Below are 16053 nucleotides of genomic sequence, written 5' to 3' on the forward strand. Positions count from 1 at the left end.
ACAAGACTAAAAAAAAAAAAAAAAAACATGATTGTATTTTGTATTTATTGTTGACAGATTTTCCTCAATTTGCGACTTGAATTCTCACATTTAAGACGCATGAAACCAGCAAAGTTTTTGTCTTTTTTGCTTTAAAAACACGTGCGCAAACACACACACACACATACACACACACACACAGTGCTTTATGTTCAACATCTGTGACCGTGACCACAACAACATCCTCCCTCCTCAGAGACCTCAGCAGTGTGTGTGTGTGTGTGTGTGTGTGTGTGTGTGTGTGTGTGTGTGTGTGTGTGTGTGTGTGTGTTTAAGTGACCTCAGTGTTTCCTCTGGATTCATTCAGCAGAAAAACGACCACACAGAAAAAAAAAAAAGTTTTTGGCACAGAAACTCAACTAAAACCTACAAAGGTTTGAGATTTTAGAAACGTGTCCGTGCTGCTTCGAGCTGCGATGTTTCATTGATAAAGTCTGAAATCTACAGATTTAAGATTTTAAAATACACCGTCTGTTCTGGTCTGTACTGGACTCAGTCTTCACAAAACCTTCACAAAGTAAACTTTATCTGAAAGCTCTATGTCTCCTGATTCTGTTGATTAAAGTATTATTGCGACAAAATAAAAATCCCTGTTGACTGTGATAAAGTGCAGCGACCACCAGTTGAACCAGAACTGGGAGTGAAACAGGAAAAAAACATCACGTTCTGCTGCATAAAAACCACAGAGGAAGAACATGAAGCGCTCTGTAAACTCCAGCTGAAGGATAAACACCTCCACCTTGTTCATCCTACACCTCTACTGTCTCCATCGTTTCTTTCACTGATAAATAAGATGACACTCACTCAGGTAAAATCACAGTAAAGTTAAAGCAGCTCACTGTTTAAATAACTTTGGTAGATTTTAATGGTTTATGACCAAACAACATCAGATAATAATCTACACATTTCTCTACAATAGATGAAGATCACATTCACTTTGTGTATTTTAATCCTTCATCTGAATTAACAGCTTCTATCCATTAAATGTCACATAAACCTCCACGTCTGCTTTTTCTGTTCAAATGTTAAAAATCTGATGGAATCTTCTTGTTTCAAACACAATCTACTTTTAAAGGAGGTTTTATTTGAAATGAGTTTCAAGTTAATGACATTTGATTTTATAAATATTCTGACTAGTCAAAAATAAAAATTAGATAGTGAAGCTTAAACTTGCAATAACTGATTTTTTTGGACACTAGCAGACAGCAGAAATGAACCTAACAACTTCATACAATGAACAATGTGCGTATTTACACATCCAGCAGTGACAGAGCAACATAATCGTCTGTTTGTAGTCGTGTTTGAGTTCACCTGATGACTCTAAAGCTAATATTTCTTCTCTTTCAGCTCTGTTTTTGTTCTCCACCAGCTCCTGAGGGGAAATCTGGCTCCTTACCTGTTATAAAAATCTATTCTAGCTGCTTTAAAATGACAAATTTAAGACTTTCCTTTTCACTGACCTCACTGTGAGACGCTCTGGATGAATAAATCAGCTTAAAATAATGAAAATAAACAAAATGTTAAGTGTGAATATAAACTGATAAACTATCATTTTCTTGGTTAGAGATAACGTCAGTGATGGAGCCCTGTGAGGTGACACTGAATCATTACTGTAGGAGGTGATGACCTATCGCACAACAGGTGACCTCAGACTCAGAGATCACACGGTCAACCACAGGAAGACAGCTGCCTAACCCAACGACACACACACACACACACACACACACACACATTCATTCGTAAGTAGAGAAGCATTTTGATTTAATGTAACAGGAATTTTGTTTGATATTTAGACCCTGTGAGTAAGTTCACAGTCACAGGTTTTAACGTCATGATTCATTTGTGCTGATAAGAAATGAGAAGTGAAGGAAACCTGCTGCTTTTAGAAAACACAGGTGATCCAAGGTCATGAGACATAAAAAATCTGACGTGATGCCCTTTAAAGTGCAGTCTGGTGTCCCACCTGCACCACGATTAAAGTTTAGATGCAAATGAGCGACAGATATCCTGATTAGATCTGATCCGTTAAACAGAGTAAACATTAAACCCAAAACCCAGTTTCCTGTTTCTGATCAAAAGACGATTGGAGAGACGGAAACAAAGCCACTTCCTGGTTCTTATCAGAGCAACAGGTACAGTCGGTGCAGATGAAGGAGGACGGCTAGAGGTCATGTGTGTGTTGACATTTAACGGCTGCATGTCAGTAAATGTTGCTTGTGCGCTGCTGTGATTCAAAAGGTGAGTTGGGACTTTTTATGCCCTGACCTCAGACTTCCAGGCAGACACATCCTCCACGACAACCGCTACCAAAGACAACCTTTAGTTTATGTATTTGCACAAGCAATGCACAAGCAGGGGAAAGCAGGACATGACGTGCTGTAGTTTAAATAATTTCAATGACAGTAAAAAAATCTACTTATCAAACCTTCCTGCTGAAGACGGACGAGCGTCTGGCAGGTAAATGAAGCCGTCAAACCGACTGACGTGACTCCTGATGTGATCTCAAAGGACTCAGGTTTGCACGGATGTAATTACAGATGCAAAACAACTTTCCTCTCACGTTCTCATACGTTACAAGCTGGGATTCATAACTGAAGTATTAAAAATATCGTTTTAAAAAATAACAGTTAAAGAGGCCGTTTGTAAGTTTTCTCTGTTGCTGAACGGGGTTTCTTGTCGGGAGTGAGTGGTGGTGATTGTCCCTTCACGAGACGGACACCAAACAAGAACTAAAATGGGAGTAAATACTGGACTTACATTCAGTAGGTGAACTGAGACACAATTCAAAATGAATGCCGATGTTGCTCTGTGACTGCTGGATGTGTAAATAAGCAACTGTTTGTGATAACATGTAAAAAGTCTTGTTTTTACAGCAGGTGTTGCTGCCTAACAGTGACCACAACTTAAAAAATGAATGTAGGTTTAAATAAAACAGAACAAGTGTTTTGCACAAAAAAACAATAAATAAAAACAAGCTAAAAAGCGTAACTCCATTTTTTCACTTTTTATCATCTCCATATCACCCTTTTATTGCTTTACTGTGTGTTTCTATACGGCATTATATTGTTTGTCCTCCCTCTGTAACTCTACCTTACTTCTGTCCTGCTTTTCACTATTATTGCTATTGATTTGTTTGTCAAAGCACTTTGTAAACTCTGTTTTTAAAGTTGCTATATAGATAAAGTTATCTTATTTTATTATTATCAGTAAATATGTTGAAATCATCCTGCAGCAATGGAAGATTAGAAAAAAGGATTTAAGGACACAGACAATGAGAAGAAACTGTGTAATTATGAGGAAATTACAACAAGTAATTACAACTGTATCCACTGTGGTATTTAGTCTGTTCCACCATTTCATTTGTTAAAGTTTGAAGTATAAATATAGACATTGTGTGTATAAACCTACAGAGGAAGCTGTCATCTAAATGTCTGGTTACGTTTCTTATCTTGGTGGCATCAAATGTGCCACTTTCATTAGACAGTGTGTTTATTTATTTAAAGTTCCCGTTGCTTGTGTTTCACATTTAACATTTCAGAAATTTGTAGGAGTTTTGTAGGAAACATTTCAAAAAGTATCGGAGGAATAATAATAAGAATAATTTCAGATTTCAGACCAAAACTTAGGAATCAGTTGTAAATAATTTTCAATAAATACCCTGACAAAGTTATTGATCTTGTATTTCTAGATATGAGTTTAGGATTTAAATACCGTTCACAGTTCTATGTAACCTCTAGTGGCCATTAGAGGAACTGCAGCTCGAGCCTCGTTAAGACTTTATAGATGATCATTTACTCGTTTAGAGGAGTGAGAGCAGCTCAGGTTAGAGAACTTGAAGACTTAAAAGTAATTTTATAACATTATTTAGTTTCAGGCGGCAGCTGTGTTTGTGTGACCTTCAGGGTCAACAGGAAACTTTGTGCCTTTCCGAGGATTTTTTTTTTTAATCTAATGAGACGACAGATGGAGCTTGAAAAGTTAAGCCAGGGTTTTAAAACATTTAAAAGAGAGTGACGCCGTTAACGTCCATTAATTCAACATCTTACATAAAAGAAAAGAAACGAGAGAATTAATCCTCTTCATTTAACATTAAAATCACATTAAAACACTCACAGAAATTAAGATCCAGCACCACCTGCTTGTATTAACTACTTCTGTTCATTTTGTGTCTTTTTTCATTTATCATTGTCATTTATATAATCCAAATATATAAACACGGTTGAAATAAAAGTAAATCAGATGAAATGGAAACTAAATTCAGCTGTTTCTTCTTCTGCTGTTGGTAGAAGACGTATGTCAGAGAAGTGCTGACAGTGAAGCTGTTTAGACGATAGTAAATCAATTCAACGTCAGATTTATTCTTGTTGTTTGTTTGCAGCTGATAAATGACAAAACTATAAAATGAAAAGCAACAAACAGCTCAAACACTGCACGGCTCCTGTTTTCACTTATTTATTGCACCAAAAAAAGAAAAGAAACAATGACGTCTCAAACACCCTGCTCCTCATCAGCCCTGATGATGGAGCCCTGCAGTGTGATTGTTGTTTTATTGTTAGTTTGTTTTTCGACCCTATTATTAGTTTGGATTTGTGTTTACACCTGCAGTTTGTAGAAGAAAAAGGAAAACGTAAAAGTGGTGTAACATCCCATCAAATATGTAAACGCATTACACTCCTGCATGTCAGTATCATTATTATCATTATTATTATTATTATTATTATCATTATTATTATCCGCCATATTATCGTCATCTCCTCTTCACCACCTTCACAGACGCTGCATTTCTGACATTTAAGAGACTTTTTAAGCAAAAAAAAGGTTTGATAATTTGTTTTATTCTTTAATTTCTGAGTAAAAGTTTGATGAATACTAGTCCAGGTTGTTCAGTTATTTACTCACCTGATCAGAAATAGGATGACGATGGAAAAGAGAGAGAGAGACGCAGAGAGAACAAAGAGACATTCACTGTTTGTCCTTGTAAATCATGTCAGGTACAAGCTAATGGCTGCTTTTAGCTGAAAACCTCCAATCTCCATTAAACTCAACAATGTTTGTCCTTTATACTGTTATACTCAGGGTTTAATCTGAACAATTTAAATATCAAACTGATGAAAACAGTTTGTCTTTAGCATTTGAGGAACAAATTAAACAAAAAAAATCATAAACAAGTGGAAATACTCCATCTGGAGTTACGAGGTTTCCATACGACACCAGCGCAGTATTTAAAAGCTCTGTAGGTGGGTCGAGCGACCATTAAAACACACTGACATCTCTCCATCTCTCTTTTCTCCACCTGAACCACCACCTGGCCTTGGTAACCACAGAAACCGGCAGAGAGGAGGACATGGGTCCCTCACATCGCCGTGGTGACAGAGAGAGCGAGAGAGAGAGCGAGAGAGAGAGCGAGAGAGAGAGCGCGAGAGAGAGAGAGAGAGAGAGAGTGTGAGATTGAGAAAGAGAGAGAGAGTGAGAGAGAGAGAGAGAGAGAGAGAGAGAGAGAGAGAGAGAGAGAGAGAGAGAGAGAGAGAGAGAGAGAGAGAGAGAGAGAGAGAGAGAGAGAGAGAGAGAGAGAGAGAGAGAGAGAGAGAGAGAGAGAGAGAGTGAGAGAGAGAGACAGAGAGAGAGAGAGAGAGAGAGAGTGTGAGAGAGAGAGTGTGTGAGAGAGAGAGAGAGAGAGAGAGAGAGAGAGAGAGAGAGAGAGAGAGAGACAGAGAGAGAGAGAGAGAGAGAGAGTGTGAGAGAGAGAGAAAGAGAGAGAGAGAGAGAGAGAGAGAGAGTGTGAGAGAGAGAGAAAGAGAGAGAGAGAGAGAGTGTGAGAGAGAGAGTGTGTGAGAGAGAGAGAAAGAGAGATGCTGGTTTTTATGTTGTAAATGGCGGTTCAAGGTCCCGGCTGCTGTAATCACTTTCACTTCAGATCTGTGGGACGATGTGGCCTCAGTGGCGCTACATCAGGTCTGTTCTGTTCTGGACTGACTGGACCGGACTGGGTCTGAACAACCCTGATAAATTATACACGGTCTGAAAAGTCTCCTGATTGTCTGTCTGAGCGTTTTAGGATCCTCATGTCCCTGAAACAGCAGAAAGGTTCAGACTTGTGGCTCTGGATCCAGAGCGTTTTCCACAAAAACAGGTTTTAAATTCTGTTTTTTATGTAAAAAGAAAAAAAGACATATTTCTACCATGTTTACACCTCTGTAACTTCAGTTCAGCTAATGACTAAAAATGGAGGATGCTGATGATCAGATGATCATGACACTGGAGCGCCTGAGCAGCAGTGTGTGGAAGAATCCCAGGTTCTTCACTGTAGATGGTAAAATTACCAACACTGTTTTCTGACTTTCTCACCTGCTGCTGCAGCCCAGGTGAGGCAGCAGAGGAACCACAAACAAGTGGTCAAACACCACCCAGAAAATTAAAGCTGCATTAACTGATTTTTGACCGTTTGAAGGCAAGAAGCTGACAGACAAACAACCCTGACAACATATATCAAAGTGTCTGGCCTCCACCAACTCCTGAGGAAAATGTCTTTTTAACAGCTGTACGTTCCACTGTCATCACCAGCTGGTAGAGTTATCTGACTTATCAAGTCACTACCTTTGTCTGTTTGCTGTTGGAGCCTGAACCACGGCAGTAAATGTGCCGTTTAACCAACACCATGAGCTAAAAGAGGCTGAAAGACTGAGCCACGAGTCACTGCTGCTAGCCTGTGTGTGTGTGTGCAGAGGGGGTTGTCAGTGTGGCGACCTCAAAGGGAGGGAACTTCCCTATTTCCCTAACACCTCCCCCCTTCCTCCCACAACACACACACACTCACACACACACACACACACACACACACACACACCCACGCACACACGCACACACACACACACACACACACACAGAGTAGAGTAGAGAAGTGACATAACAGCAGTAAACCAGAGTTGAAGCTTCCATCCAGCCTCATACGAGGTCGCAGCCTCATGATGTGGACACAAAGGGAGGAAAAAAAACGATTCCAGTCATCGTGTCCTCCTGCTGCGAGCTCCTGCTGGGAGTCCTGGAGACCTTTAGGGTCAGTTTAGAAAATTAGCAGGTAGCTGTGATATTTTCTCACACACAAATCACTGCACCCAGCAAAGCAAAAACTACTATAGTCAACCGCTACACAAAACCACAGCTCACAGCAGAGATTCTGCTGACTCTTGCAAAGTGCAAGACCTTTCCCAGGCTCAAGAAGCTTAACAGGAGAGGACTTTTCCAACAGGACAATGATCCAATAGTTTGTAGAGAAGAAATAAGTAAAAACTATGACATGGAGAATGTCTCCCTGATTTGAATCCAATAGAAATACAAAGAGAAGCTAAGAAGAATCATCTCGACTCGTATCATCCACGCCCAGGAGGGTCGAATCTGTCATCAAAAATAAAGGCCAAGATACAAAATCTTAAAAATAAGAGTTAGTTTTTAAAAATGGACCTTCATTTATGGTTTATTAATATAACCTTATTTTTGGCTAAAAATAAACAAAAATGTATTAAAAGGTCCCATATTTCACAATTTTCCTGTGTTTTATTTGAAGTGTTGATCCATAAGAAGATATATTTGTAGTTTTAAGAACCAAAAACCATCTCAGTGTAGTTTTACATCTCCTCTCTCAGGCTTCTCTCTGGAGCTCTAGTAACAACAGGTCGGTGAGCCAATCAGAAGAGAGGAGGCTCTGAGCCTCTCTTCTGATTGGCTGACTGGTTTCTGAGTGATCCAATAAAAATATAGCAGATTTCAGGTTAAACACTCAAAAACTCAAAAAACCAAATCCTGCAAGGTTTGGCTGGTGGGTCCAGGTGGGCGGGGCTTGGTGACTGCTTTGTTGTGACATCACAAAGTTCCAGAAGTCCTGACGGCTGGTTTTAAGGCTCAGTTTCTGAATACAGGCTGTGTGCATTTCTCTGTGGACTGAGGCTTTGATACTTTCACAGTATTAATATAGAATCTAGAGCTGATCTATAATCACACTACACATGGACACAGACCTTTAGACTATATGATATATATTTAAATGGAGATGATTACTCAGTTTTGTTGTGAGGATCTTGATCTTGGACTGAGACTCCTGTCTCCAAACCCTGTGAATTTTTTTTTCATGAAGCAGTCGTTTCCACACAGAATAATTTTAGAGGAAGTGAAATTACACAGTGCACAGTGAGAACAATCAGCAGGACCACCCTGCTGCTTCTGCAACACAACACACAGCTGTTAAAGAGGAAACACAGAGCGCTGACACAGCAACAACGACCAGGAAGTGACATTCCCTGTGAGGAGACTTTTCCTCTGCTGAGCCTGAGAACACAGAGTGACAAGACACAACAAGTGAAAGTGTGTGACGGCAAACACTGGCTGTCCCAACAATCAATCAATCAATCCATCAATCAATCAATCCATCAAACAACCAATAAACAAATCAGTGAAATGCTGGTTAAGTAACAACAGTAGGAGAGTTACTCGAAGAAGTTCAAATGAGAGCATCACCGGGTTTTCCTCCACCCATCACCATGCCCTGCAAAACAGGTGGACTCATTTGGTTTGCTGCAATGTGTGTGTGTGTGTGTGTGTGTGTGTGTGTGTGTGTGTGTGTGTGTGTGTGTAAGTGTGTGGAGGGCTGAGAAATGCATTTAGTGTGGTAAACACAGGTGGTGGGTTCAGCGCGAGCGGTAAAACCAGTAGATGGTAAGAAGATAAAAGTCGAGCCTAGAGCGGATGCCTGAACTACATGAGTTTCAGGTCTGACATGAAGGAGAGGTTACACCAACTTTTACCAAAACTCTGTCCAGCACACAGACGGAAAAACAGAACTGATAGTAGAGATTTTCTCATAATCATGACCTTTGGTTCTCATAATTCTAAGCTCCTATGTTTTGTTTTTGAGAAAGTAACTTTCCTCCCCAATTAGCCAGTTAATTAGTTAATTAACAACATGTCTCATACTAGCATGTCTGTCTTTGGTAGTTTACCATGTAACATAAACTGGGGGTGTATCCAGGTAGTTACAGCCGAGACAGACCAGAATTTAAAAGGAGCTATATGTACGTTTTTGCTATTGCTACATAGCTAACGTTAGCATTAGCAGCTGTTTACTTACCAGTCTAGAAGAAATGTTGCAAGTTCAGCATCAAACTTCATTTCTAAACTCGCCAAGAGCTGTCTTGAAAAGCAACGCCAATGTACGCTAACATCACATCATTAGCATGCTAACTAGTTAGCCCTGTCTCATCAATTTCCGATACCGAGTCACTGTAGCCTCCTACTGCAACGTTGGCTGAAACTTTTACCAAGAATGGTAAGTGAATAGCTGATAATGCTAATGTTAGCTATGTAGCAATAGCAAAACTTACAAAAAGCTCCTTACAGAAGTCAAATACAGAGCTCTAAGTTTACCTTCTGGTCCACGATGGAGCAGACGAGCTCCCTGACAGCAGATAGCGAGTGCTCTCCGGGGTCGAGGGTGACCGTCTCCCTGGTGAGTCCAATCTGGAGCAGGAAGGAGACGCCGTGGATGGATCCCCGTGAGTTTGTGGGGCTGGGGGCCGTCTGGCTGCCGTCAGACAGCCGGCTGCAGAGGGTGGCAGGTGGGCTGGGTGACGGCGATGGAGTGGGCGGGGCCACATGTTGAGGGAGGACGGGGAAAGACCGCGGTGAGGCCGGTGGCGGCGGTGGCGGGCTGTTTTCGGCCGACATTGGCTGCTATCTGTGACGTGGTCCGGGCGGGAGAAAGGCCTCGTGGGTGAACGACATCCAAAAAAAGAGTCCGACTGCTCGGGCTTGTTCGTCAGCCGAGCGTTTTCTGCCCCCTCGTTTGACCTGATTCACATTTATCACCAATAAAATCCTGCAAGGAAAGTTTCCTCCCGCCGCCGGGCATCTCTGAGGCAGAAATGAACAAAAAAATAAAGGTCTGTGATCCTGTAAAATGTTAACTCCTCAGGCCTCCTGCTGGATGAAACTCTTGATCATGTTGTGAGCAGCAGTGGAGGGAAACAACCATGAAAGATCTGGATTTTCTCTTTTCACTGGGAGCACCTGTTGAGAATAAAGACAACACATTAAAAAATAAGTCCCTCGGTTTATCTCTCCTGTTGACTCTGTATAGTATCCTGCAGGTTTCATCGAGATTCTTTGCATCCTTGTATCCTACTCAATTTGGAGAGAAGTGGTTCTCAAACCTTTTCTCATCAAGGACCTTAAACTGACACAAATTAGGCCATGGACCCACATCTGACATGGTTTTTGCTTTTAGATGTCTCAGTTCAGAAAGTGTTTAAACTAAGGCTGCACGATATGCGGGAAAAAAAAATCATATTGCGATTATTTTGGCAGATATTGCGATTTCAGTTGGAATGATCGCTCTTGCTTTTTTTTTTTTCTCTGAAAAGAAAATATAAAAATTATGATGACGACGTGACAAACAAACATGTTCCTTTACATTTGCAGAATATGATTTGTAGTCCGGGGCGTCTCTGTAGCACCACAACACTTAACACTGAACTTAGAAAAATTGCAGCTCCTATAATTTGGATATTGTACTCTGCCATATTGCGACTTCGATTCTATTTCGATTAATTGTGCAGCTCTCATGAACCTGTACCTGTGACCGACTCCCTTCACAAGCTGTGAAATAGTTTGGGAGTCGACACAAGGACAAGAAAAAGTTTGTGAACCTTTTGGAATTGAATGGATTTCTGCATTGATTGGTGATAAACAGTGATCTGATCTTCATCTAAGTCAAAGTATAGACAAACACAATGCGTTTATAAGCTAATATCACTCAAACAATTCTAATCTTCTGTGTCCATTAAAAATTCACAGCAGAAAAAGCAAGTGCACTTGGCTTTAACAACTGACTGAACCTCATTTAGCATCAATAAGACCTGCTCAGTGTTCAGGAGGAAGTCTGGACAGTTCTTCTGGGTCTGGGCTCTGACTGGACCACTCCACAAGGTGGATTTTCTCTGTCTGTAGTAGATTTACTCTCATGCCTCCAGAGGCAGCAGAGACCCAGACCCTGATGCTCCCTCCACCCTGCTGATGTTCTCATGTTGGTCAGACAGCTGCAGGTTTGTTAACTCCTGACTCCACTTAGCTTTTTTTTAATGCCATTAGTCGAAGGGTTCACATACATTTTCCAATCCACACTGAGCTTGTTTGAATGATGTTTTCAATATGGACAAGAACACAATGATGTGCATGTTATTAGTAGAAACAGATTGTGTTAATAGATTGTATTTGGATATAAATGCAGATAATTCTTAAGGGTTCACTTATTTTTTCTTTAAAAAGTATATACATGTATGTCACTGACCCATGTTTCTTTTGTATTAACAAATAAAACAATAAAAAATAGATTATGCAGACATAAAAAAGAATATCCTACAGATTAATATTAAAAAATCACACAGCTGTGAAGCCCTGTTTCTATTAAAAACATGTTTTGTCCTGTATTGAGCAGGATTCTGAAGCAATCTCAATGTTCATTTCTAGAATTTCAAACCACAAACTCTAATGTTTATTTGGTCTTTGGCTGGGGATGAAAACCCTGTCCTGTTTCAGGTGTCACCATCTTCCCTCAACTCATACCAGACCAACATGGCTCAGAGATACTGAACCTCATGTCAACAAGTCATGCTCTATATGAGAATTTAAAGAGGCAATTCATTAGGATAAATTCAACATACTGTAGGCTACTGCTTGTTTATTACTGTAAGACACGACATGACATCATAGCATAGTGCCAAATATTATTGTTCACCACTCTGCTCCAGACAACTACAACTCTGCAGGAACTTTATGGTTATTTTTGATTTCTGACATCTGCAAAACATCTGCTGACAACTAATTAAAAGCTCAGGTCAACCAGATCACAAGAAAATTACAAGGATAAAAATATTCTTTCATTTTTGCGTGACAGACCCTTCAAGCCTCTATAGTTAAACCAGACAGGAAGGCTGATGTATTATTATTAGACAGACTACAGCTTATCTGGACCCACCTACCTAATATTTATCATTGTTAGGTGTAATTAAGTAATTTTTATATATCCTTTAGTCTGACTGGATTCACTATTTACTGAACTTTGAACTCTAATTTGTTGTAATTACATTAGTTAGCCTGCATTAGTATTTGCATCTACCTGCCTGGGGACTCCAGATTTAAAACATCTCTTCTATAATGTTTTTGGACAAATGACAAATAAATATAATGAACTAAACTACACTTTTAAAGAGAAAACAAAAGATTTAATTCACTCAAGTGTGTTAAAATCCATTTAATTTAATGATTACATGAACGCAAATTAGACTTTTTAGCCTGTGAACTTTTACACAAGAGTAAAAGTATATTTTTATATTCATTTTTCTTCATATTGCTCATCTGAGTTTTCCAGAGTAACAATGGAAAATCTAATTATACTACTGTAATGGTAAATGTAATGGTAAACAACTGTAATAATGTTATCTCTGCAAGATCACATCTGGATTTTCTCTCATAATGGAGACATTAAATTGACTGTGTATAACTTTGCAACAGGCTGTAAACCTGCAGGCTCTTTCTACAGTCTTCACTCAGATGAAAAGCAAAGTTAAAGGTAACTACCTCTGGGAACAGGGCGGTCTTTCCGCTTCCATCGCGGCTGAAACGAGAAGAAAATGCGCCTTAAACTCCCATCAAGTGGCGGTTTGGACACGCTCAACGGTCCAATTTAACGGACCACAGTCCCGGTTCGGCCTGTGCCCTCGGTGCACCGAGTCTGGAAGTGAGAGATGACCCGGGTGGATCGATCCGTTAGACGTTTTATTGTCCGTCTCTCCAAACTTCCCTGACAGGCGGCGGTGCGACCGAGCAGCTCCAGCTTCATGCGGATCTGATTATCACCGCGGCCGACTCACACAGACAAACTCACAGCGGAGAGGGAGGAGTGATCGCGAGAGGTCTCACTCTGACGGGATTTCCGGGGACCGGACAACTGGCGTCTCTCTAAAAACATGACTGAGATTGTAAAAAGAGAAAAAGAAACTATGATATCAATAATACATTTACAGATTTACAACAATGTGACCAACAACTGACCATTATGAGCTCCGTCAAGCTAAGTGTTCTGGACTGTATACCACATACTACTAACTAACTAAGTAAATTATATATATATATATATATACTTTTTGTCTTGATTGTAGCTCTTAATTGTTTCATTTAAATACTAATTTTCATGTATAGACTGTGATTTATATTACTTTGATTAAGATTTATAGTGTCTTTTAATTTGCTAAATGATTAGAGGACTTCATGTAGTTTTTATTTTTTATCATAATCTCTGCCTCATACAAAAAATATTAAAAGCAATGTTGTTGAAACTGTCTCTAGCAGTGTAAATATGCTGAGCACTAATTCAACAGAGATTACTTTGTTTGTCTCACTGCTCCTGACTGACATTGCAGATATTTTTACATAACACGCTAACGTTGGAAATGAAAGGGCGCGCTATCAGCTAGCTACATTAGTTAGCTAACTGTAATTTACGGCTAAAGTTAGAAACTAGCTAACATTAATTAGCTGAACTGTAATTTACGGTAAAAAGTTAGAAACTGTGGAAAGATGAGCTTCGGGTTTAATAACCACAGTGCAGAGGAGACCGTACAAACATACATCCGTGTGTATTGAGATTAGATTCAGATTAAATCCTGAGACTACGGCATCCGTAACAGCTCAATGTAGCTGTGAACGATGACTGATCTACAGAAACTATCTAGCATTAGCTTCCATCCGCAGATACTTGACAGTCTAATTCAGAAACGGAAGGTAAGAAAGTAGACAGTTAGCTGCTACTACTACTTACATTTACCTAGTGTCTCAATTTGCTTGGGCAACGCACAGGAGTAAAGATGCTAGCCACTGATGAGAGTGAGGCAGAGATACAGGACGTTAAGCTAACGTTAAAGTTAAGAAATGGTACGGTCCATTTTAGGGGTGTCTATAACCGTAGTAGGGCTGTCCCAAACGATTATTCTTGAAACGATTAATAAATCAAAAACAGTAATATTATTGCAATTATTTTCCAGTTAGTCATTTAATATAACAAGTTGCCCCGTCCAACACACACACACACACACACACACACACACACACACACACACACACACACACACACACAAAAAAAAAACATTTTTAACATTTCCCAAACTTTGGAGGACCGTGTGCGAGCCTTTTTTGCCGCGTGTTGCTCCACATGCTCCGAAGTTATAGCCTCCTCCGATCACCCCCCATCCGAACCCTGCTTCATCTGCATATGCAGAAGCCAGCGACCCCTTTTTGAAATGAAAAATGGGAGTTGACATTTTTATACGTCAGAGTGATATATCTATATATAGACAATCTTTGTCTGGTTCCTGCTTCAATCTATGGCGCCATCTCCTGGTGGAAACAAGACTCCATAACCGATAATGTAACGAGATTTTAACAAGGCTGGTGAGCAAAGCAGACAATTTAAAGTCCCAGTGTGGAGGTAGATATGTCTCACAATTATTTGTGTGAACAGATTGACAATCAGTGAGTATATGCGTAATCAAAAATACAAAAAAAATATGTCAACACAAATATATCTTGCAAATATAAAACGTATCTGAAAATAGACAAACAAATGCCACGAATAAAAACACATATGTGAATACATTCAATTAATTTACTAATACATAAAAAGCAACGTTTGTGGGTTGCTGACGACGCTATTTCCGCTTTTTGAAGTTAGAGCACGCAGTCTTCTATGAGCTGTTCTTTAGTAACGTGCATGACGTTAACGGTTGTAAGATATGAAGTGCGATGGCGACAGTAAACATTTATGTTGCGGACTTGGAGAATAAGAGCGCGGTGCTGGATTTTATACACTGTAATGATGATGATGATATATTAAATTAAATAAGAGGATTAGAGCCACATCTGAAAAAACTCTGACTTTTTTCTGACAGTAAAATATCCCCCCTGGATATTTACTATTACTACTTACTGAAATAAAGAACTTAAAAATAAAGTATTAAAATCTTTGTATGGTCACATTTTGTTTGATTAACGATGTGATGTGATCCAAACTGCTGCTCTACTACATCCTACTGAGCTTTGTTGTATTGGATGATCGACTAGCACCATCTAGTGGCCAAAGTGAAGATGTGCACCACGAGATCTGTGATTTCTCTGACACGGGTTAGAAGGGTTTGTGACGACTCGCTGATTACACCCTGAAGTTTTGCGGAAGTGACTCGCCTTCAGAGCAAATGCTCTCAGACACCAGGACTGACGAGGGAGAATGAGCAGCTTCTTCTTTCCAAACATTTCCTCGACACATGAAGGTGGAAAGTGTCTGTAAGTCGACCTGAAGTGAGTTCAGCAGGTGAGAATCCTCCAGAGAAATCTGTACATGACATTTCGAGGGCACGGCCTACTTTATTTATGTGTCGACATAAAAACCGCTTTCAGGAAGTAAGTAAATATATTTTTAGAGGTTGAAGACGGAACAACTACATTTTAGTTGTACTCAAAACTAAAATTAGTGGAGCCTTGTATTAAATTTGCAGATTAAAACCAGATGTGGGAATTTTATTGAGGTGGAACATTGTATTATTGAAAACATTTGGAGGGCGTTGCACCAAGTTTTATGTTCGTTGAACAGAAGGACTGTAGGAGCACTATGACAGATTTTGGGATAATAATAAATGGATTCCGCCACCTACACTACCAAATCTATGTATATAAAGAAATGTAATATATAATGATAATATGTAGTGTAATATTTAAATATGGGATAAACATGAATAACAGATTTTGGTTTGTGGGCTCTCTGTGTTAAATTCTTATAGCTGTTACAGTCGCCCAATATCTGCAATAACAAACAGGGTGTTGTTGGGAGGAAGTGAGGGTGAGGTTTATTTGTGACATGTTAGTGACAGTAATGAGAACTAGAAAATTCCAGGGAAATTTTGAGTGCCACGGGGGCTA

At 39.7% G+C, this 16053-nt stretch overlaps 1 protein-coding gene across 2 annotated transcripts in view; it reads right to left on the bottom strand.

The window, feature by feature from the left end:
* prkd3 (protein kinase D3) overlaps window positions 1-12876 on the bottom strand; it is a 37039-nt gene extending 24163 nt beyond the window's left edge. For both annotated transcript variants that reach the window (XM_022770319.1, XM_022770318.1), the window contains exons 1-2: window positions 12664-12876; window positions 9454-10095 (exon numbers count right to left, since the gene is read on the bottom strand). In XM_022770319.1, coding sequence (XP_022626040.1) covers window positions 9454-9753 — 300 coding nt within the window. In that variant the 5' untranslated portion in view covers window positions 9754-10095; window positions 12664-12876. The remainder of the gene's footprint in view (window positions 1-9453; window positions 10096-12663) is intronic.
* Between the last annotated feature and the right edge of the window lie 3177 nt (window positions 12877-16053).

The sequence above is a fragment of the Seriola dumerili genome, unplaced genomic scaffold (genome assembly GCF_002260705.1).
Source record: "Seriola dumerili isolate Sdu_G_001 unplaced genomic scaffold, Sdu_1.0 BDQW01000025.1, whole genome shotgun sequence".
Taxonomy (NCBI): domain Eukaryota; kingdom Metazoa; phylum Chordata; class Actinopteri; order Carangiformes; family Carangidae; genus Seriola; species Seriola dumerili.